This window comes from Morone saxatilis, unplaced genomic scaffold (genome assembly GCF_004916995.1).
Source record: "Morone saxatilis isolate NCDOM2014 unplaced genomic scaffold, NCSU_SB_2.0 Contig20, whole genome shotgun sequence".
In the NCBI taxonomy this organism is placed as follows: domain Eukaryota; kingdom Metazoa; phylum Chordata; class Actinopteri; family Moronidae; genus Morone; species Morone saxatilis.
In genome coordinates, this window is record NW_023339763.1 from 18,960,186 (window position 1) to 18,982,520 (window position 22,335).

The following is a 22,335-nucleotide window of genomic DNA, read 5'->3' on the forward strand; positions in this document are numbered from 1 at the left end:
TCATAGCTGCTTTTCAAAATAACAGCCAACACAACTTAACTCAACTTAATAACTTTATTCAGCAGAGACTTGGCAACATCGCTTGTAATTTGAGGACCACTTTAAATCTTGTGAACCAATTTTTTTTCTTGGCACAAACTCTGAAAAACAGTGACAGCAGGTACAAACCAGTACATGACTGCAAGGGCCGTGTCTAAAACGCTCACCAGATGGTCCTCGAGAGCTCCTGTTTCATCTCTGCAGGTTGCACTCTGTTGTAATTAGTGTGGGTGCGTGCCATCCATGATAGTAACGTCACAGTTAAAGTGTATATGATAAAGCAACACACAAGTGAGGTGTGCAAACTTCTTCCTCATATAGATAGAAGAAAAGTAAACTTTAAATGTCTATCCAAAATAAAAGTGCAGAATGTTTAATACATGAATCCAGCAATGTTTTGAGCAAAGAACATAGTTTGAATTTCAATTATTAACTGGCTTGTATGTTTAATTATCTATTATGCTATAAATATGACAATTAATTAGCTCAGAATACACCTCTTTTCGCTTAATTAATAATCCTTAATTAAGCTGAACTTAATTACTGTCGTGGCACACTGGAGCCTTCAAGTCTGGAGACCTCAAAGCTGTGAAACAGTCAGAGTTTTCTCACTTGACTTCTCACTTGATTCAAAATATAAGCGTCATACATTTGGGTAAATTTGACACATTTCAGTGAGTAGAAAGTTTGATTTGCCTCGTAAAAAAAGGAAGCCAGAGTGAGACCTTAAAGCTGTCTTCTACCTGTGAAACACTGTCAGATTATCATCGCCCTCTCAAACAAACTGCTGTTTCGAATAAAGCTTGTGTGACCCGGTCAATGCGTTGTTGACATTTTGATTTGAATCCATGCAGCAGATAGTGCAGGTCTCTGCCTCGAGGTTGATGTCAATAAATTTTGAAACAATGTTAGTAAATGATTTTCATTTCAACCCATTTGGGCCATTGATTGTATGATTGAACAGACACTGAAATGCTGGAAGTGTTTCAAGCTCAACGGTAACTGTGGTGTTGATATTGGAGAACAGAATGCATGCTGTATTATCTGTTTGACTCTGAGCAGTAATGTCCGATGACTAGGGGCTTTTCAACACAGCTGCTGCATTGAAATCTTCTACACAGTCAAACATGGCCTACGCAACTAGAACCACAGTGAAGCATCCACTATAATAACCACTGGGTGATATGCTGCTGGCAATCATGCAGCAGTGGCTGATGAGCTATTGTGTAAAATGCCTGAAATTTGATGATGAGTTGATTGTCCAATGGACTGCTGATGACAGTTTGTAATTTTCTTTTCATAAATTAAATCTTTTAGTGAATAAATAATTTAAACAAGAGCACCATATGCTGTACTACAGATATATAAACTGTCATCAGCTGTCCATTATCCAGTCCATATATATATATATAGACATACAAACACATCATGTGTAAGCATGCTAAAATTTGCTAAATAGCACCAAACACAGCTGAGTCTGATGGGAATGTCATTAGTTTAGCAAGTATTTGGCTAAAAACCAGCATTGGTATGATTTTAGAATATAGTATTGGACAAATATAAATTTTGACCTGATGATGGTGCTAGATAGAAAGTGTAGCGATCATCAAAGTGGTTATAATTCATTCTGAGGGGATCCTGAATGTCTGTACCATATTTCAATCATTCCAATAGTTTTTACTCAAAACCACAAATGTAAACTTCATGAAGGTGTTAAAAGTGAAAATAGATTTTAACAGTGAAATCTGAGGTTGGCACTCAAATCTTCAGGATAGAGATTGAGGAGTCATTATGAAATACAATCCTGGTCCTCACAGTTGAATACAGTCAGTACAGTACTCATGCTTTTTATTTGCGGTAGTTATTGCCAGGCAGACAGTCAGTTTGTTTTAACCTCTCTCGCTGATCGATCCGCCCCCGGGTGCTTGATCACACAGCCGTGTATCCCAAACCAGCTCTTATGTAATGATGAGCAAAGCAGATCTGGGTGGGGTCATCATCTGAATCATCAATTGCAATTGGCCGTTTGTATCGACGGTAATGTAACTGCTCAATACTTTCCAAATAGACACCCCTGACTTCATTCAGAGAGTGCTGGTGATCAGCAGAGTGAGCCCCGGCCTATCACACTGCGTGGTTTTCACTGGATGTTTGTGTTCATTGAAGTTTTCAGCGCACTCACAGAGAAGACAAAATGATTATTTCTCAGGTTTTTTTTAATTAAAAGATCCAGTTCCAGTGTGTTTACTAGAAATTAACATGGAGAACAACTTCACAATCCAGCCATCAGGTTTTTGTACTGCACACTTTAGGATGCTATTAAGGTAACATTATAATATTTAGCTATAACCAACAAAAGAAAAGACAAGACGGCAATTAAATCCCTTGATGGGAAATCTTCAGTTGTGTCACCAACACAGGAACCAGATTAATCCGCTGCTAATCAAACACGTGAGAAATGGAAGAGCAACAAACTCAGCTCACACGTACTTTGTGAGCTGAGTTTGTTGCTCACACAGCGCAGCCGCTGTCCAGAGAAAACCTCCAATAAAGACCTGTTTTTTTATGCAGCTGGTGTGCCTATGTATTGCACAACTGTTCTGCCTGGATGGGAGTTTGACGTCATGCCAAGTATAGCCACATCTAAACCAATGATCAATTCCCACACACATCCCTTTTCTTGTCATCTGCATCCTTGTGACTCTCTGGGGTAGATGCTGCTGCTGTCAAAACCTTTTGTACTGGTTACTTTCTAAACCTCTAAACTTCATTCCTCTCGAGGAAGTCATGGATGCATGGTAGGCCTGTGTATATTTGAGATAATAATCTTCACACTGGCTGACTTGCTATCTACAGGTTCTCTGAAGCGTATTTCAGTATAATTCCACTTGACTTTTTGCATATTATTTTGTGCTACAAGATGATTTATAGATGCATGTTTTTTTTTTTTTTTACTTTTAAGTCTGAGATCTACTCAAGATTCTCAAAGTTTATAAACCTCAAAGTTATGTACGCTAAGAATATGTTTTATATAAGGAGGCAAATTAAATCAGTTCCAAACATATTCTAAATGCAGTTTCTCATAAGCTTTAATTTCAGGCAGATGAGTTTAGAAGCAAACAAATAAAATACAAAAGGCTAATCCATCTTTCTCTAGCTTATGGATGTGTATTTATAACTTTGTATTACTGACATCATAACAGCCATTATTGTTGTTCAGTATTAATTTTGTCTACCAATTCTAATTTAAAAGTACTTGACATCACATGAGATCAACTACATATCCTGTAGATGCTATGAACTTAAACTGGATATTTTTGCCAGTTATTTTTTCTCATGGAGCTAAAACCAACAGAAATCTTGCAACTGAAACTCGTGCAGGTTCTGAATATGTGTTATAATGTGCAGATTTGTATCACAATAATGTGCACAGTAAAGTTTTTTTTAATGTTCATTTCTGAGATGTTAAAGCTTTGAGCCGAATGCTAATGTCAGCATTCTAACATACTCACAATAATTATGCTAGCATGTTGATGTTTAGCAGGCTATATGTTTAACATCTTACTTTAGCGCATTAGCATGCTAACATTTGCAAATTAGCACTAAACACAAAGTGCAGCTGAGGCTCGTAGGATTGTTATTTTACAGTTATAAACCAAAGTATTGGATAAACTATTGGAGTTCTAGACATGTAGATGGCGCTAGAGAGGATTAAAGCTTTTACCAATTATCCTCAGGGGACCATGAATGTTTGTAACAAATGTCATTGCAATCCATCCTACTGTTATTGAGATTTTTCAATAAAAAACAAAAATGTAAACCTCATGGTAGCGCTACAGGAACAGTCAGGGGATCATCAAAGTCAGTGGGGTGCAGCAACAGAGAACCATGAATGTCTGTAAAAGGTTTCATGGCAATGCATTCAACAGCTGTTGAGGTATTTCAGTCAGGAGCAACGTGGGGGACCAAGCTACCGGCCAACACTGCCATCCCTAGAGCCATGTGACTACTGTCACTAAGAATAGTTTGAATTATTTTGAAATTTTGTGTTCAATTTTGTTGCGGATGTGTTTGATTTCACTTAAATTGTGAATTAAAAGTTAAAGCAAATCTAATCCTGCACATGTCTACACTGCAGCATACACACATGCACTTTGAGTATACATAGCAAAATGTGATACAAATATGAACCTTGTCAAAGTTTCAGTTACAGGATTAATGTTTTAACTCTACAGTTTTTAAGTAATTTGAATACAGAGTCTAGATTGGTCTCAAATATTCCTGTTTGGACTGTTTTTTTCTTTTCTTCACATACTGTAACTAAATACAATCATAACAATATGACTGAACCTAGACAAAATTTCTGACAATTAACTCTGTTGCAGAAAAAGCAACATCACAGTTTTATTGAACCACAGTGAACAATGAAATGGGCTTTTAAAAATATTTTACTGCTACATTTTACAGTCTCTTTTCTTTCTATCATGCTTTAAAGGAAGACCAACAGGAACAGATCCTACGGTTGTGCACACAGTCACTCTGAGATTAATACACTGCACCGAGGCAGCACAATGAAGCCTGGATTTAATTGGAACAATGTAAGCAGGGCCTCTGTATTTAAGCCCACTTTGTACCAGTCACCTTTAGCGATATTCACCACTTTGCATCAGCTAAATGTGACGTACAAAAGAAAAGTCTTTGTGATATAGCAGCATTGTATTAGTCACAGTGCATGAAGGTAAAAACATTGTCTAAATACAAGGACCAGTTACTACAATATGAAAATATTACATTTGCTTAAGAGAAACAATCCAATATGAAAAGGAAGTGGGCGACAGAGGAGCATCACAGGTTAGATAACATGAGTTTTTGGGTCTCTGGAGGAAGCAGGACCGCGGGGTGAAACAACACAGCATTACTATGATAGTCATACCTGAAGAGTTCTTACCCCCGATAGGAAGGAAGGAGGTGATCTGCTTTTTTCTTGAATCATCTCATCATCGTCACTGCTATGAATCAATGTCTTTAAATTCAGTATTTGGTACAGGAAGTAACACATTGGTTTGAAATGAGGATTCAGTTCCCACAAATAAGCAATGCACGGATATACAATGTCCTTAAAAAGGTATCATACATACAGTAACAACTTTCCTCTTTTCAACAGAAGATTTCTACACACACTGACACTCACAGAGACACTGGCCCTTCAGTTTATACGAATTAAAGAGAAAATGTTCAGTTTCCTTCGACGTGTCTCTCGAGTACAAACGACTGAGGTCAGCATTGACTCAACTGCACAGCATGTCCATACAGCGTGGAATTAAAGACATTTCTTCGACAGCCATTTTGCATATAAAGTCTGTATAAAAATCAAGGAGCAATAGCAACAGGCCCTTTTCAAAGGTTGATCGATACTACGCCTACTGTGAGCTGAGCTGGAGAGACCGGAGGAGTGAACAGCATGTTTGGTTGAAGTCTCTCCAGCTGAAATAAAGGCGAGAGGTAAAAACAGGAATACGGTATGTTGACCCACGTTTACTGAGGTCTGATAACAGTGAAACTGTAATACTGCAACGCAAAGCACGACTGAATCTCCTTATTGTCACTGTAGAGTTGGAAGATGTCGTTCTGCCAAAACGGCCTTTCATAAAAAACAAAGTCATGTAAAAAAACTGTAAATACACAGTTACAGTATATGTGCATACCCAACATGATGAAGAAGATTGACTGTAGAAAAATATATAGCCTATATCAAAGTCACTTAACCAGAAAATAAATCCAACAAACAGATTTCAGGATCATTTTACAAATTCATATTAATAATGACAACACTGGAGGACCAAATTACACAAGGCTAAACTGAAGGCATTTTGGTTGTAGGAACTTGTAACAGGGTGTTTTCTTAATCACAAGTTCAAATCTGGGAAGGGGGGCCACTGGAAATATGACGAGCTAAAAAGAAATACAAACTAAGCTTATAAGTTTATATTCAGTCTCATATACTTCTGTGATTTGTTTGAGTTTTTATGGACACACAAGCTAGTACTGTACTTTCCCATTTTAATCTGTGTTGTCAAATGATCTTTAATCAATAAGATAAGCAAATCCCTGCACCATTAGAGTGCCCAGGCGTTCCTGTCAGACTGCACAACCATTTATTTGCAAAAGAACACAAATAAATAAAATAATAAGAGCACACATACCCCTTATCTCATGTTCCTACAGTGTCTCCCCTAAAATTTTATATTTGACAGTTTAACAATTAATGCTAGCAAAAGAATTATATATATTTTTTGCAAATGCTCAAGTCTCAAATTACTGAATATATATTAACAGCATATTATCAAAAATGTGAACAGTATCAGTTTAAAAAATGTGCAAAATAATTACCATTGTTAGCTAACAGACTTCTTCTGTTAAAGTTAATTTGATATTATATGGAGTTTTAACAGGAAGCTATGATACACTGTAGTTTGAATCACATTGTTTTATGCTCTTTATAGCCCCAACATTTAGAAATTGCTGCACAACATAGAGGACAATCTGCACTAACTTTGTACATTATAACTGCGGTAATTTATGAGCCACTAACTGTTTTGTTAAGGTTTCTAGCCATTTTAATATGTTCATAAGTTCAGTAATGTTTTTTGCTAACCCTTTACCATAATAGCCATAATGCAAATTGAACCTACAACTGTGATTTAATGTGTATTGAACAGGACTCAGGTCTTAGCTTTAACAATACAGAGGAAGAGTTCACAGTGAATCAAGTGACCTTCTCTTATCAAACCAAACCCTCCATAATAAAAATAATGCATAGTCATGTGGGACACAGTTAAGAAGTTCAGAAAGGACAATAAGGCAAAAGAACAGTTAGGGAGAAACAACTAATCAGCTCACCTTCACACTCCTTCACAAACGTATTAAAGTAACTAAAGTAGATTTGGCTTTAAGTGTGTTCATGACTTAGGTAAGATAGTGTAAGCTGTGACACAATTTTCAAATTGGTACTTGGTTGTCAGTCCCTTTTTTGCTACTGTGGGAAATAACACTTGTAACCCAAATTTGAAATCAAGATTTACAAAAAAAAAGCATATAGTTTCACACTTTTTTCACCTTCACACGCAATACGTTTGGCTCTATGTTTCCAAGCAGACAGGTAAAGCATGTTACCTCTTTACTGTTTCTGTGTCATTGCCAACAAATCAAACTTCCACGTGCTCTTTAAAATTTAAGAAATATCTGTATGCGCACTGTAACAGGACGGATTCATGCTAAACACTAATTAAGAAAGAAATTTTACATCATAAAAAATTAATAAAAATAATGCATTTCTCTTATGAATTTACCACAAAATAAATTGTGCACAGTTGGAGAAGGTCTGCTGTTTTATAACACATTATCACAGCAGGACAATGCCTGCAAATCCACAACTCCAGTCAAATGTACTGTAAATCATAGTGTGCATAAAAAAAAAAAACTCTGAAAGTACTGTTGAGTTGTGGTTTCAGTTCTGCTGTAAATGTGTTAGCTTATTTCAGTGTACTAACCTGGATATTGAAATTTTTAATTTTTTTAATTTACACACATTAACACTGTGTTAATGACAGCTGTACTTGTATTATATTGTTATTCCAGAATTGTGAATGCCTCATCAGAGGACAGCATTATTTCAGACTTGCAATACTTTGCTAATATACAGGCCGCACCACTGAAATAAAAGCATTCTTACACATTTCCATGAACTGTTTGCCCCTTTAGTGATAAGTTCAGGTTAATGCTACTCAGTGCTGCCTGCTAGGTCCATGCCGCTCTATTGCACAGTTTCAAAATAGGTGAAAAACCCATAGACATGATAATATTAACCAAAAACAGTGACTGTGGTCCATGTGACAAATTCTCATCCTTGTGACAATTCAGTTGGAAAAACAAATGCATGGGAAGTAAAGTGCATTGTAAAAACATGTGTGTTGCTACATGTGGTGGAAACAGTGGTTTTGTAAATGAAGTAAGACATTACCAGAGAACTTTTTCCATGTTTGCATTCCCAGTCTGCATGCATTTATGATTAATGGCAACAGAGTCAGTGTAATTCTGTGTGTGGCTGTGAATGTAAACGTCTGGGGGAAAAAAGGGAAGAGGCATCAGAAAAAAGAAACAAGATATCTGAGAGTGATGTTAGATCTATACAAAATATTGGCACATTATCTTATAAACAGCATACTGGATGATGATCATGTTGTCTAAGGGTTACTACTTAAACAAATGAAGCATCCAGTCTTTTGTCTCATGTTTCACAGTATTAAAAGTGCACTAATTGCCCAACACACCAACATTTTCCAGCTGTAATATTCCTCATCATGTCTCTCTTCTAAAATGTGCTACACTCTTTCTTTGACACTCATTAATGCCACTTTAATCTCTCTGGTGTCTCTCTTCTTAACATGCGGTAAACTGACACGCACTGCACTTTTTCACACCTGCGTCTCCACACCGTTAAGTTTAGGCATCAGGATACGAGGAGTCACCCCAGAGTTGAGGTCCCTCTCGAACTCCAAAAGCTGACCCATGAAGTTTAGATTCGGGGACACCACTGGACGACGGCTCCGCACGTATTTGTAGGCATCTGTCATTGTCATGAGGGTGTGCTTCATAAGGTAGGCGATAACGATGGTTGCGGAACGGGACACGCCTGCCTGGCAGTGTACCAACACTCCCTGTCCACTCTGATATGCCTCCTCTGTGGATGAGAAAAAACAGCTTAATGCTGCATGCTTGTGAGCTGTGAGTATCTGTGAATATAGAAAGTATCATCACTGTCATTAGAACTTACAACATTTAGCTAGGCCTACGACATCATTATATCCTAAATAAACAATTAAGCCCATTTACAACCAAAATGTAGGATGTCAATATGCATGTTCTTATTTTTATTCAAGGCTCCATAAAACATCACTGACTGTATAATAAACTACAAATTACATTATATACATTCACCAATAATCCTTCTCAACATTTAATTCCACATACCTCCTTTCTTGATAAATATGCTATGTATGCCACAGCTTCGAAATGTACAGTTGAACACAGACCACTGAATTCAGTATGTTGATTTCCTATTGTTATTGTTATTCCTCCTTCATTCCTCATTAGACAAAACTCTTGAGAAAGAAATTACATTATTAATTGCTCAACAGCAAAAGTAATAATAGTAAAAATAAAGTAAGTTACATTACTCTAGTTACTCAGCCCAGTTCTGTCAAACTTACCTTTAATCAACTTCAACTTCAGCCTCCATATGATTAATTCTGTGCTTAAAGGTCTAAAGTCTAACATTTAGGAGGCTCTACTGGCAGAAATGGAATATAATATCTTCACTAGGTTTGTTGAAAATAACAATTAAAGTAAGAATCATTCTGTTGTTGTTACCCACGACTGAGCCTTTTATATCTACAGACGCCGCGGGTCGCGTAACATAGAGCCCGCCATGTGTTCTATGGTAGCCCAGAAGGGACAAACCATTTTTGCGCATACAGTTTATACTGACCATCAACAGTTAGCTTAGCCAGGACTGCTCCTCCTCCTCTGCCCCTGCACCAACATGACCTGGACTACTCTCTCCACTCAACATTGATATCAACCCCTCATCTAACTCCTGGTAAGACAGCAAATAAGCCAACCCCCAAAATGATGAAGCTTTACTGGTATGAGTAACAGATTTTCAAAGCAGTTTCATTAATGTTATCTGTTACTAAGCAATGCAATACTGCCCAACACTGCTAATTATTACTTCCTTTCTAAGCGCTGACAGACTCTACAATATACCATATACATGTTCACAAATACAACAACATATCAGAGGTGGGAATCTCACCAATGAACTCAAAAACCTCCTCAAAGTATTGTCGAAGGTTTTGCTTGCTGTTATCAGTGGCTGGCAGCCTTTTGTAGCGCAGTCCAGAGTTGACGTGGTAGAGGGGCAGGTGTGTGGTCACGTTGACCACGTAGCCGATGTTGAGGCGCAGCAGCAGGTCCAGGTCTTGGGCGTCTCTCTCGTTCCCCAGAAACAGGAAGGGCAGGATGGGGCTGACCACGGCATTCTCTGCATCAGGAGTCATCGCACTTTCATCGGACAGAGAAGCTGGCAATGAGGAGGAGAGCGGCAGAGAAAGGTGCACTGGAGGAAGACAAGACAGAGAGAAAGTATGTTGAGACATCGTTTGTGGTGTGTGAAGACAGACATTTGCTGCCACAGAGCAAGAAATGACAAGAATACTTCTTTAAAACTAACAAAACTTGAATTAACTGAATCACCAAGGAAATCACTGATTCAAAAGTGGGCCATAATAGCCTGAAAGCTAATTAGCTAATTAATAAATTAGTTCTAGCCATTAGCACTTTGATTTTTTTATAACTTAAATGAAACAACTTGCTGAGATCCAAAGAAGCTAGATGTTCCCAAATATGGGTGCATCTGTTAAAACCTCAACAAAATTATTTAACACGTCAAGGGGAACAGACTGAGAATCATGACAGCGTATGCCCAACACAGACAGGCTGAGCTCACAGAAAGGAACACTTTGAAACTAACCAACAGGGATCTGTTGATGGACATACTGCTAAATTACATTCAACGCAATATGACCCAGCTTTATGTCAGTGATTGTAGTGGAAAATTAGTTAGCTATTATATATATTTTACCACTTGCACGGGTGAATTGTAAGCTATTCTTACTTCTGCTGTTCTCCTCATCTTGCTCTCTGTTAAGGGAATTTAGAGCCAGGTGAAGTGACTGAGCCGACGGCAGTGAATGTCCTCCCTCCCTGTCTCTCTGCCAGGGTTTGGGTTTGATGAGTGTGCTCGGGGCAGACGGTGGAGGCGAAAAGGACACAGGTGACGGTGGGGAGGCAGAGCGGGGAGAGGGGGAACATGGATATGCTGCATCTCCGTCTTGATCAGGACCATCGCCCATTCCCATATCTTCGGCTTTATTCAAGAGCCTCTTCAGCGAGTTCCGGCCTTCGTCATACCCAGAGCCAGACCTGCAGCCCATAAAATCAAGGGCAGCCATTTTTCCTTGCTGAAGCCGCCGTCGGCCAGCATGATCTGTTAGCTGAGACTGTGCGTATTCCTGGAGGTTTTGACAGTCCAGAAGGACAAGGCCTGTTCCGTTACTGCCATTTTGGGCCTGGCTTGCACAGGTCTTCCCGACTCCTACTCCCATGCCGGCACAGTGATTCTTTTGGGCTTTAGAATGGGTCATCTTCTTGGCCAGTTCTTCAGGCCAGATCGTGCGCACGCTGTAGTCATCATCATCGGCTTGGAACATACCCATCGGATGAGCTGCTCCAATGCCTCTTCCTGGAGGTTTGCCTCGGCGAGGATTGAATGTCACCACTATGGGGTCGCTACTGCAGTAGCTGCAGGTGGAGCTGCCTGTCTGAGAGGCTTTGGGGTTGCAGCCTGTGACGCAGCTCTGTATTGCCCGGAGAGGGGCCGAGGACGACAGCGGGGCACAGGGCAGGCATCCTCCTACAAGTTTTTTACGAAGGATAGCAGGACTCTCGAAGTTTCCAGCCTCACCAGAGCAGGAAGCACAGCGGAGAGGTTTGAACAGGGTTGCTCGGCAGTCAGACACAGTGCTGTTAGAAGAGGAGGTGTTGGAGGTGGAGGTGGTGGACAGACACCCACCCAGATTTCTCAGGCCCATTTCTTTGCCTCCTCTCTTCACTGCTCCGACATTGTGAACACAGGAAAACGAGGTGGAAGAGCTTCCTCCACCTCCTTGGAAGCCAGCAGAGTGTCCTTTACACCCTCTGCATCTTACCAACCTCCAGCAGCCGCAACTGAATGGGTGGGTGCAGTCAATAGTGCAGGTATGGTCAGGGCTGGGGAACCCTCCGGCGTGGGAGGAGCAGGGGGAGAGGGGCAGACCATGAAGAATGTGAGGGCGGTGATCCCTATTGCGGGACGGGTGTGGCTGGCTGAGTTGCTGAAAGGAAATGGGGACATGGGTGGGTTGGGAGGGAGGGGGTGAGGGATAGTTGGAGTTTAGGATGGCAGCATGAGGCACAGGGACGGAGTTGTGGTGGTAGGGCAGACTGTTACTATTATGGCTTTGATGGACAGTTCCCAGTTTGGAATTGTTTTTGTGAGTTAGAGAAGGAAATTCATGGTCACTTCTGTTAAGAAAACTAGTGTTTTCCTTTTCACTCCTGAACTTATGCTGCTGCGTCTGAGCGGGGACGAATTGTAAGACGCCTCCGGGGGAAGATGACAGCTGACTATGGCGACTTCGCTGTGACTTGTGTTCGCCTCCACCTGGCCTCCCTGCAGTTCCAGTTTTTCTCTCACATTGTCCTTGATCCGACTGTGAAGAAGCACATTTCCCTTTGCCACCTTTTACACTTCCGCTGCGCCCTAACGAGTTGCTGAATCCTCCTGCCCGTCCTCCTTTGTCCACTGTCACCCTGATATCAATAGTATGTGTGTGGGAGGGAAGTCGTGGACCAAGAGTTACAGTGCCATTGCTATGGCAGTGGCTAGGGATGTGTCCGACACCCGCTGGGATAACAGGCTGGTCGCACTTGAATTTCTGCACACGGGAGGATCTGCGCTTGCATTCCAGAGTCAGAGATTTACAGGAGGGTGAGTAGAAATGGGACTGAGAAGGGTGGAGATGAGGAGGGTGGGCGATTTGTCCATTAGAGGAGGCTGATATTTGAGAGGAATGCTGCGGGATGGTTTGTGGGGAAGCCTCACACAAGGCTACGTTTTTAGGGCGCTGAATGACCACTATGCGCTCATCAAGAGGGAGGGGAGGCATCTGGGTTTATGCAAAGCTGTTCAGTAAAGAGGGAGAGAGAAACAGAAAGAGCATAGTCAGAAAATTACTGTAATTTCACAAACACTAGAAATGTGGGGCACACATTACATTTCATCAGTTTAGACAGCACATGCTGACACAAAATTATAAACATTGCCTTGCAGCTATAACATATTTATATAAAACAGTGCTTGCACATAATTGTGAGCATAGTTGTTTTTTCTATTGATACAGTATGTTACAATATTGTGTAATTACATTTAAAATCAGTTACTTGTGAAATGTAAAGTAAAACCCCAAATCCAGCACAAGAATGACAACACATGTTCACAACAACAACAGATTTTTATGTTTTGCATATTTTTTTAAAGTCATCTCTGAGGTGTCTTTTGCATACCAAAACATAAACGAAGTACAAAAACAACAACCAACAATGTTACATCTCAGTTCTGACATGTCACACACATTTCCTTTCACATTTGCTGCAAATGAAAGGAGAAATTATACAAAGAGAATACCCACTGAGGTGCACCACAGTCTGTGACCTGCTTATACCAGGGCCACTGTCTGGGCATTTAATGCTCATTTATATTTATAGGAATTTAACATTTAAACTGGTAAACAAGATAATATAGTTAGCATTACGGTTAAATTCAAAATCGGAAGGTACGAGACTGTGTACCTGTATGCTGTTAGCAGCAAATTATCCCAGCTAATCCTGATGGCGGTGAGGCTTCTTAAAGGCTCAGTGATAAAAGCTTCATCAAATGAGCTGCAACAGCCTTCATCCCTCTGATGAGTCCTCATTATTAACAATCAAGTCATGGCTTGGCTGAAAAGCTAACTATACTGTAAAACATAGCTGGACAGTGCTTTTTTTTTTTTTTTTACTGCTCTTGATGTAGAAGCACACTATATAGTGATGCTAAAGCTTGAAAAAAAGAATAAACCGGCAATGAATGCTCATCTTTTTTGAACTACAAGCCCATGTATGTAAATGCTTTATTCTTTTTTATGCACTACTTAAAACTGACAAAAACTTTGCACTGCTTTGTTGCAGAAAAACAACACAGTGACTCGCAAAATTAGATAATGGCTCAGTGGGATTCTTCACTTTAAAGACTGTTTTATGCAAGAGAGCCATGTGATTATCCAAAATGAAGCACTTCTTGCTCCCAGCCATCTAGCCCGTTCACTCTGCCTCAGGAATAAACTAAATTAACCAAATCCTTTGGGACAATTAGAAATGAGCATTTGTCCAGGCCATGGCATAAACAGAAGGTCACCACATACACAACAAATACAATTCAGTCTGAGAGAAAGCTTTCTCACCATGACACAGCAAAAAGAGATAAACTGACTGTAGCTCATAAATATGCACTTTGTAATAAAATATATATAGAAGATTTTGTTCATATCATTAAATTGCCTTTATGATTAATGCTATTAATAACAGGTTGGTACAGTTACTACTACAGGACTTTGGACTTAAAAGTTTTACATTCATTTGGTACATTCATTATAAGGCTTCATCAAACTTAAAGATGAAAAATTGATTGTTGTTAAAGTTAAAATCCGCCCTCTGATACACACACTGTTAAATACAATCAATCTGAGATGTTCAGTGCACCCAGGAGTTGTTTGGTTGATGAAGTACTTTAATTTACTTTTTGCCACAGTAGCGGCATGGCTGCAAGGGTGGGTCAGTTGGGAGGATGATAGCATGCTAATGTTAGCATTAAGCTCAAAGCACAGCTGAAGTACTGTTTAAAGGAGATCAAGAGATTTCCCATGCACTGGTTTATGAACAAATACCTGCAAAACTTACATTCCCATCCATCTCAGCTGTACTTTGTGTTTAGTGGATGCTGAACATGAAGAACACATTACGTGCTTTACATCATCATTTCTTTAATTGTAAGCATGTTAGCATGCTGATTTTAGCACTTAGTTCAAAGCACTGCTGTGCCTAAGTACGGCCTAATGGAGTTCATATTACTTGTTCACATTACTGAAACATAACAACATATATTTTTTATTCACTCCTAGTGATATCTTGCCATGCAAGTAATTCATTTTCACAGGATTTTGAGACATCCATTATTTCTGCCGTCAGCCAAAATACAGGTGAATGTAATTTTGTTTGTGGTTCTCACAGCAATGCAAAAACAACAGCAACATCTCCAAAGACCTCACAGAGAATAATTTGTACTGGAACAATGTTTTAGTGAAGAAATAGTCCCAATGTCTCCACCTACGTTGCATCAGCATGGAGGCAGAAATTTCACAGATAGATATCTCAAAACCTGGGCCAGTAAATCACAATATATTTGCATGGCTAGATGTCACTAGGGTAAGTGATAAAAATGTGTTTTAGATAAACTCCACACTAGATGAGGTGGAGATGCACACATGACGTTGTTCGATTATGCCACCAAACAAACTAGCCTGTAATTGCAATGTTCATCAGATATAGTTGTTTTTAAACAGTGTTTTTTCAGGTGGATTTTCATTTTAACCATAAGCCCTTAAAGCCACATTTATTAAGAATCTCTCAGGGAGTGGAACACTATAAAGTGTAAAGGCGGATTGGCAGGAACAGATACTGAGGACAACATTGGTTGACAGAAAGTGGGTAGAGAGAAAATACAGGGGGACAGATTATAACTTGACACTGTAAAGCACAGACCACAGGGGGAGGAAGGAACACGTCAAAATAATCTGGGGATGCCTTCAGTCCCAGCACAACACAGATACCGACCCATAGAGAAAGCAAACCACGCTCCAGTGTCCCCATGCTTATATCCACGCACAGAGTCTGGTGATGGTATCCTCATCTTTTTTTTCCTTTTTCAGCCTTGCCTGTGGTGGAGGGGGTGGGGGTTACATTGACCCAGTTTTATCACGGTGGAAGTCACTATCACTCTGATCACTTTTCTCTCACACACTGTAAACTGTAGGCTGGCTAGTGGCCTTTTCACTCACTCACAGTCATAGCTTCAGCAGACAGTAAGGGCCACAGAGAGAGGTGGAAAATACTGAAATAAAGAGCAGCAGTGAGGCCTCTTGAAATTTCACTGACGTTGACATGATATATTACAGCAAGAGTAAAATATAATGCACACCTCAGACTATAGTGAAGCATTACTCTGGAAACAGCACCATTAGATTGTCTAGTTCTGGTGACAATAAAAATGGTATTTGTGGGCACATTGTTGACATTGGGATATAAATGGGAAAAAGTCCTATTTTTTTTTAATAAAAAACTATTTTAAGAAATTCAAACTTAGACAGAAACTGTGTGGTGTTCATCTGTACTTTACTGCAAGAAGCCAAACTGCAATAATAAAAAATTAATATTGGGGTGTAATTAACTACATTTACTCAAGTCCTATACATAAAATGTAATGTAATGGCAATGTAAATGAGGTAAAAATTTTCTGCTAATTTTTTACATTAAATATATTTATAATGCACTTAATAATAATGTAGTTAAGTTAATAATTAAACCAATGGTTCCTAGCCTTTCTGGCTTGTGCCCACTTATAATAATAACAGTGTCTTGTTGGGTTCACATGTCAAAATATAAATGCTACTATATACAGTCCACACTGGTACATCAGTATTAACCATCTAATAATCTAATATATAATCTATATATAGTATAGTATAACAGTATCAGTATTTTCTTCGGGTGATTATACACAAATGAAAACATACAATGAACATTATATTCCATTTTTGCCAAAAGAGGAAGGATTTTTTTGCAGGAAATTTACTTCTACTTTGCTGTTCAGTAATCAAATATCCTGTCATTTCTGTGCACTTGTTCTCGGGACTGGGCAGACTGCTGCCAAAGGGCAGTTAGTGATGGGATTCACCTAAAAACCAGTTATATTGTGTGAGCACTATTGATTAGGAGGTTAATTGAAACTGTGTTTAATTAACTGTGTTTATGTGAAATCACTCCACTTGGTTGGTCCTAATTCATCTGTCTTTCTAACACACTAATGGAGTCTGATAAAAGGATGAAAGCTTTGTGCTCTGCCAACATACAGTACATGCTGAGTGCTGTTGTTGTGTTAGTCTTTCAAAAATGAGTAGCCTCAATCTGCTTCACTTGGACAGTTCCGACAGACAGTACAAAATGTACAAAGTGTGTAGATTTGTTTGAATGAGGAAACTGTTGCTTACATAATCAAAGAAACAGACTTGTTCTTTTCAGTTTGTGACAGTTTTTCATTATTGCCCCCTTGTTAATAGCTTCAATTGCCAGATCCCAGATCTGAAGTGGCAGCCAATCTGACAGCTCTGAAAAAAGCACAACACAGAGCAGAGAGACAAAAAGAACTAGCACATTGTTGACGAAGAATAGTTAAGAAAGGAACTCTGCTCGATTTGGTGGCAAAAATGGACGTCTTACCACAGCCATCATAAAATCAGACTATGGCCAGCTACAAACAAGCACGATAATAAACTCCTAAACCTATTTGTGTTGATGCTTAGGAGGTAGCTCATCCCTTTGTAAGAATCACAGCTAAGTCCCAAGTGCATATCTCATATCAGTAAGTGAGATTGCATAATATATCTACAAGGCATGACTTCAGCTGACAGTAAAGTGTGAATAACTTATGAGCCACTTTCAGAAGAACTTGAGGCAGAACAGCCACTGATACATCCTGTATGAAATTTTTGACAGTGTTAGCTACTTATGCTAGGATGAATAAACAAACGTCGCAGGTTGGATCAAGGAGCGGAGAGGCAAATATGCGCATGATTAGGTATGTATTAACATTTGAGGAATGTATGCAATGCAATCACATCAGCTCCTTCAGAATTTGAACACATGAAAGTGTAACGAGTTTAAATAAGAACTCAAACAGATAAAAAGAAATATATATACAGTACAGATATATAAAGAAGTGTGCCACTCAGTTCCTGTTAGTGAAAGCTGCATGAGCCTACGGGGGAGATCATGACGCCCTCCCTTAGCTCACTGCTACCCCACCAGCAGAATAAAGATAACAGTTTTACAGTCACAGGCATGAGCCAGAGAGAGGACAGCAGTGCACATACTAATGTATTTCCAGATGATTTAACTCTTTCCAAAACACCTGAGCAAAACCTGCAATACAATAAACAGTTACAATTTGCTTGCTTCGCACATTTGAACTGAGTAATATTTCACGAATTCAATCAAAGTTGGAATCATTTTATGTGCTGAGTACAATAAAACACAGCTTTTACTGAGGTGCATGAAAGGAGGGGGCCGCACATAGGACAAGAGGAGAGTGCATGACTTCTAGCAGAGACTTAGAAAATATCACACTTAAGGTTTAGGCACAGAGCGTCTCCAGCTGCAGAGTTGATGCAGCAAGTGCTTTTGGGGGACAAGCTGTTGAGGGGGCTGGTGTTTTGGGGAACAGATGGCTGTCTGGCTGTGCAAGATTGATGGCAATCTTTCCGTCCCTTTCTCTCTGCCCCGGCTCTCTGCAGCTCTTTCATCAAAAGGTACCTGACGGCCAAACACCCACGCAGCACAGCAGACAACACCAGAGCAAAAAGCAGGCAATAATGTGAGGGTGTGCTGCTAAATTACTGGCTTGTAAAATTGCTTGAGAATCCCTTCCTCTGCTGCATGAAAAATATTTTTTCCCATCACAGTAAAAAAAAAAAGGCTTTGCGAGATAGTGTATGGCAGGGAAATTAGTCATCTGAGTCACTTGTTACCAGAGGCTGATGAGCAGGCCGTTTCTGTCAAAGGACAATCCACATCTCCACATTTTCGCTCGTGTTTAGCTCTGAGTTGGCCCAAAATGACAGGAGGCTCTCTTTATATGGTCATCCTCACACATAACCAAACTGACAGATGGACAGCAAGAGCTACGGGCGCTGGGCACAAAGGAGAAAGGCACTAGGATGTTCACAATAATATACCTAACAGCACTGAGGGTCAAACAGTTGGTGTCACGGATCCTGCAGGAGGTTTGGGGTGGAGCTGCTCGTGTGACTGAACATCGATGAGCAGGTTTTTACATTACTAGATGGGCTAAACGTAGAAGTCTCCTCTGGTTTGCTGTCATGCTAACAACAAGACTCCAGGAAGTCACTGCTACTGGACAGGAAAAAGTCGAGCTCAAAACCCCCAAAAGTGCAGCTTGCTGTTCTGATACTTTGGTTTTTGTTTAAAGAAACACATTTTTAATTAATGAGTTTAAGAAACACTGGTAGGCAGTTTTTTTTTGTTTTGTTTTGTTTTTACCTTTGGACAGAGGCATGCTAGCTGTTTCCTCCTGCTTCCAGTTTTCATGCTAAGCTAAGCTAAGTGGCTACTGACTGTATCTTCATACTTATCTGACCGGCATAAAAGTGGTATCGATATTCTTATATGACTAGTGGCTAATAAACATATTGTCCCAAAAACTGAACTATTCCTTTAAAATTTAAATAAGGTTAAAAAACATGGAACGAATTTTAACACTTGTTGTGTTGTGGACATTAATGCCTGCTGACCAAACTCTCCCTTTCTCTTTTAGCAAAAAAAGAACAACAGTAATAAGCAATAATGCAATAGGTTGGTAAAAAGCCTTTTGGGTAAAGACAGAGTGAGTCTTTTGTCCATCACTGTGAGGCTGGAAGCTTGGGATCACTCTGTGTCTTATATAGCCTTACTGATTGATTAATTCCACTTTCAGACCTGAGTGCAGTTTTGCAATCCAATGCACAAATACAATTCTAGACGGTTTCTACTCTCTCTCTCTGTTTATTGTGTGAAAGTGCTGCCTGCCTGCAAATAGCAGGCGAGATGGAAAATAAACTGTGTGAGCTGTCTTGAGTCAATTTTCAACTAAATCGACCACTTGATTGACAAAAGGGAACTAAAAGGAAAATGAATGCTCCCTTTGTGTTTTCATATCTTCAGGGATGTGCAGGGATTGTCCACTATCAGACTTCCAGATTTAGTGCCAAGATATAAGACAGAATTGAACATATTATTGTACATTATGATGGGAGAAAAAGAGCCTTTAGCTATAAGCAAATGTTGTTCTCACGAATGAAAAGGAAGCCTTTCCTTTGCCTACACAGATGTTGATATCAGGGAAGCAGATAATTCACAAATCAGCAGAGAAGCAGACGATTATCAAGTTTATCGGGGTTTAAACACTCAAGCATGATTTGGCATCCGATTGTAACAAGCCAGATATCAAAAAAACAGACTCTCTGATGTATTACTAAACACCGAAAATACATTTGCCTCTTCACCAAATCTCTGTGGGTGGCATTCAGTTTAGAATCAAATTGAGGTTAAAGTCTACCTCTAAGAAATACAAATGCTCTGCACAGTATGTCAGTGTGCGTTGACACTGGTGTCACAGCATCACGTAGAGTCTCCCCTTTAACACCCACCAGGGTGGAAGTGTTAATTGTGACTGCAGCAGCCTGAATGGGTTTCGAATTGTAGCTGGGGAGAGCAGCAGAGAGTGAATTGCCTCCTGCCTATTGCATATATGATATGAATGATAATGACTACTAAAGCACGCTGTACAGATGGCTGCCGGCCAAACTGGGCGAAAATCACTTTTTAATGAGATGTTCAACCCCAAACTTCTGTAACTTGGGCAATTCAGTTACCAACAGCAAGAGTGTAGTAAGCAGCACACACATGTCAGTGTGAGTCATTGTGTGATTAGCTTTATTTACATACAGATTCAATAATAAATCAGTTATATTTACACTGTAGCTCTCAGATGATTGTGGTCACACAGCTTTGGAAGACCATTTAAACCCTCAGGTTCTTTAAAATAGTACAAAAGATGCTGTATTATTAAGATCAGAAGAATGTACTTTATGGATAAATATGAGGGGTTTTATAATAACTTAAAGGAACGTCTAAAAATAGATTAGAAATGATTTGAAGTTGGCGTCCCCTACAAATAAAGTCAAATCAATGTTAAATTACCCTACCGAGTGGAGTTGGACAACAGGAAACAAAGGACTAAATGGATAAATCTGGGTTGTAACAGAGAATGTTGACTTTATGACTCATGCTCTAATCGGGCTTACGTTACACATCTAATGATGTAACATTAACTTGGGACAAAGGAAAATGACTTCCCGCTGTCTGTGATGACTTGGTTGTGACTCAGTGGGTTTTGTCAACAAAGCCATGATAATAGAACAATAATGACACACAAGGATGAGCCTTGTGTTGATTAGTAAGCATTATTAAATTTAATAAAATACAGTTTGATTCCAAATCACAACCCTGAATTCATCCTAAATGACATGGAAAGACAAATTTTCATGTTTACTGCTAATCTGTGTTTGCTGCATTTGTTTTTCTGTGTAATCTGCTTTGTTTCACTGTCTCATCAGAGCTCACACCACTACAGGCTACTGAGGGGAAGTCAAAATAATTACATCACCTAATCTCCACAGTCAGCAGACAGAAAGTGATGGAAGCAACTGCACAAACTGGCCAATCAGAGGGCAGCGTGATGGGGAACATTCAGCTATTTATTCTTTCCCTCCACTATTCAGTCAAACTGATCTAACACTGTGTCAGATATCTGAATTTTGAGACACACAGTATCATAATCCCACACATCCAAGGTAGTAGTTGTTATTTATCCCATATAAATGGGACTGGTGGCACTTTGACTGCAGGGCAATATTTTTTCTGGGTGGCCCAGAATTCCTGGCTATGCCCCAATTTACGCATATTGAAAAATCAAATATTTTAATCAACGAGCAAACCAATGCTAATCAGTTAAAGCCCTTCTATTAATGATCATAAAAAGAGCTATGCCAGCACAATGCAATGGCACATTGCAAGGTTAAAAAATAACCTCCAATTTAATAAGACATCCAAATAATGACTCTCCTGAAATAGAAAACTAATAATAGAAACTGAGAAAAGGAGCTTGGAGAAAGGTGGTTGGTTGGGATTTGAGCCCTCCGTCACTTAAAGATAAGAAGAACAGTAATATGCTTTGAATATATTTTAAACTCTTTGAAGAATTATATCTTTAAAAAGCACACTTTCAGGGTTAGCGATTGAAATTGTAATCAGCTGACACTGGAAATCAGACTACCACCAAAAAGTAGTCTGATGCTCCAGTCTACATGAGCTAATGTGAGCTGTAACTTTCTGACATACTGAATCTCCCAAACAAACAGAATACAGACTGGCGTGAAAAACAATCATCCTGATTAATTGGTGGAGGCACCAACTGAACACACCTGGTCTAATATTACACACTGGAAGCCTCTATGTTGTATATGGCAGTATTTGATCAATGTTTGTTATTTTGATCCGAAGCGGGGTAGAAGTTACTGCTTGCTAAGACCTCAGATACACAGGACTTCCAATGAGTCCCCAAACCATTTTGTCTCCTGCAGAAAAATAACACCCAACAGTCTGACACTATTTTTTTCGACAGGGGGTTGCTCTACTTGAAAAAAAAAA

General features: G+C 39.5%; 1 protein-coding gene across 1 annotated transcript; it reads right to left on the reverse strand.

Moving 5' to 3' along the window:
* Nucleotides 1–8,356: 8,356 nt before the first annotated feature.
* LOC118331890 (dual specificity protein phosphatase 10-like) lies at nt 8,357–10,210 on the reverse strand. Its single transcript, XM_035666986.1, has 2 exons — nt 9,914–10,210; nt 8,357–8,779 (listed from the first exon to the last, which is right to left on the reverse strand). The coding sequence occupies exons 1-2, from the start codon at nt 10,155–10,157 to the stop codon at nt 8,514–8,516; spliced, it is 510 nt and encodes a 169-aa protein (XP_035522879.1). The 5' UTR covers nt 10,158–10,210; the 3' UTR covers nt 8,357–8,513.
* Nucleotides 10,211–22,335: the final 12,125 nt, after the last annotated feature.

Bases quoted from the DNA above. Each gene is read 5' to 3' on its own strand.
- LOC118331890 (XM_035666986.1), bottom strand. From the start codon at position 10,157: ATGACTCCTGATGCAGAGAATGCCGTGGTCAGCCCCATCCTGCCCTTC. The intron at 8,780-9,913 runs GTGAGATTCCCA...TCTCATCCACAG, and splicing joins GGAGGTTTTTGAGTTCATTG to AGGAGGCATATCAGAGTGGA.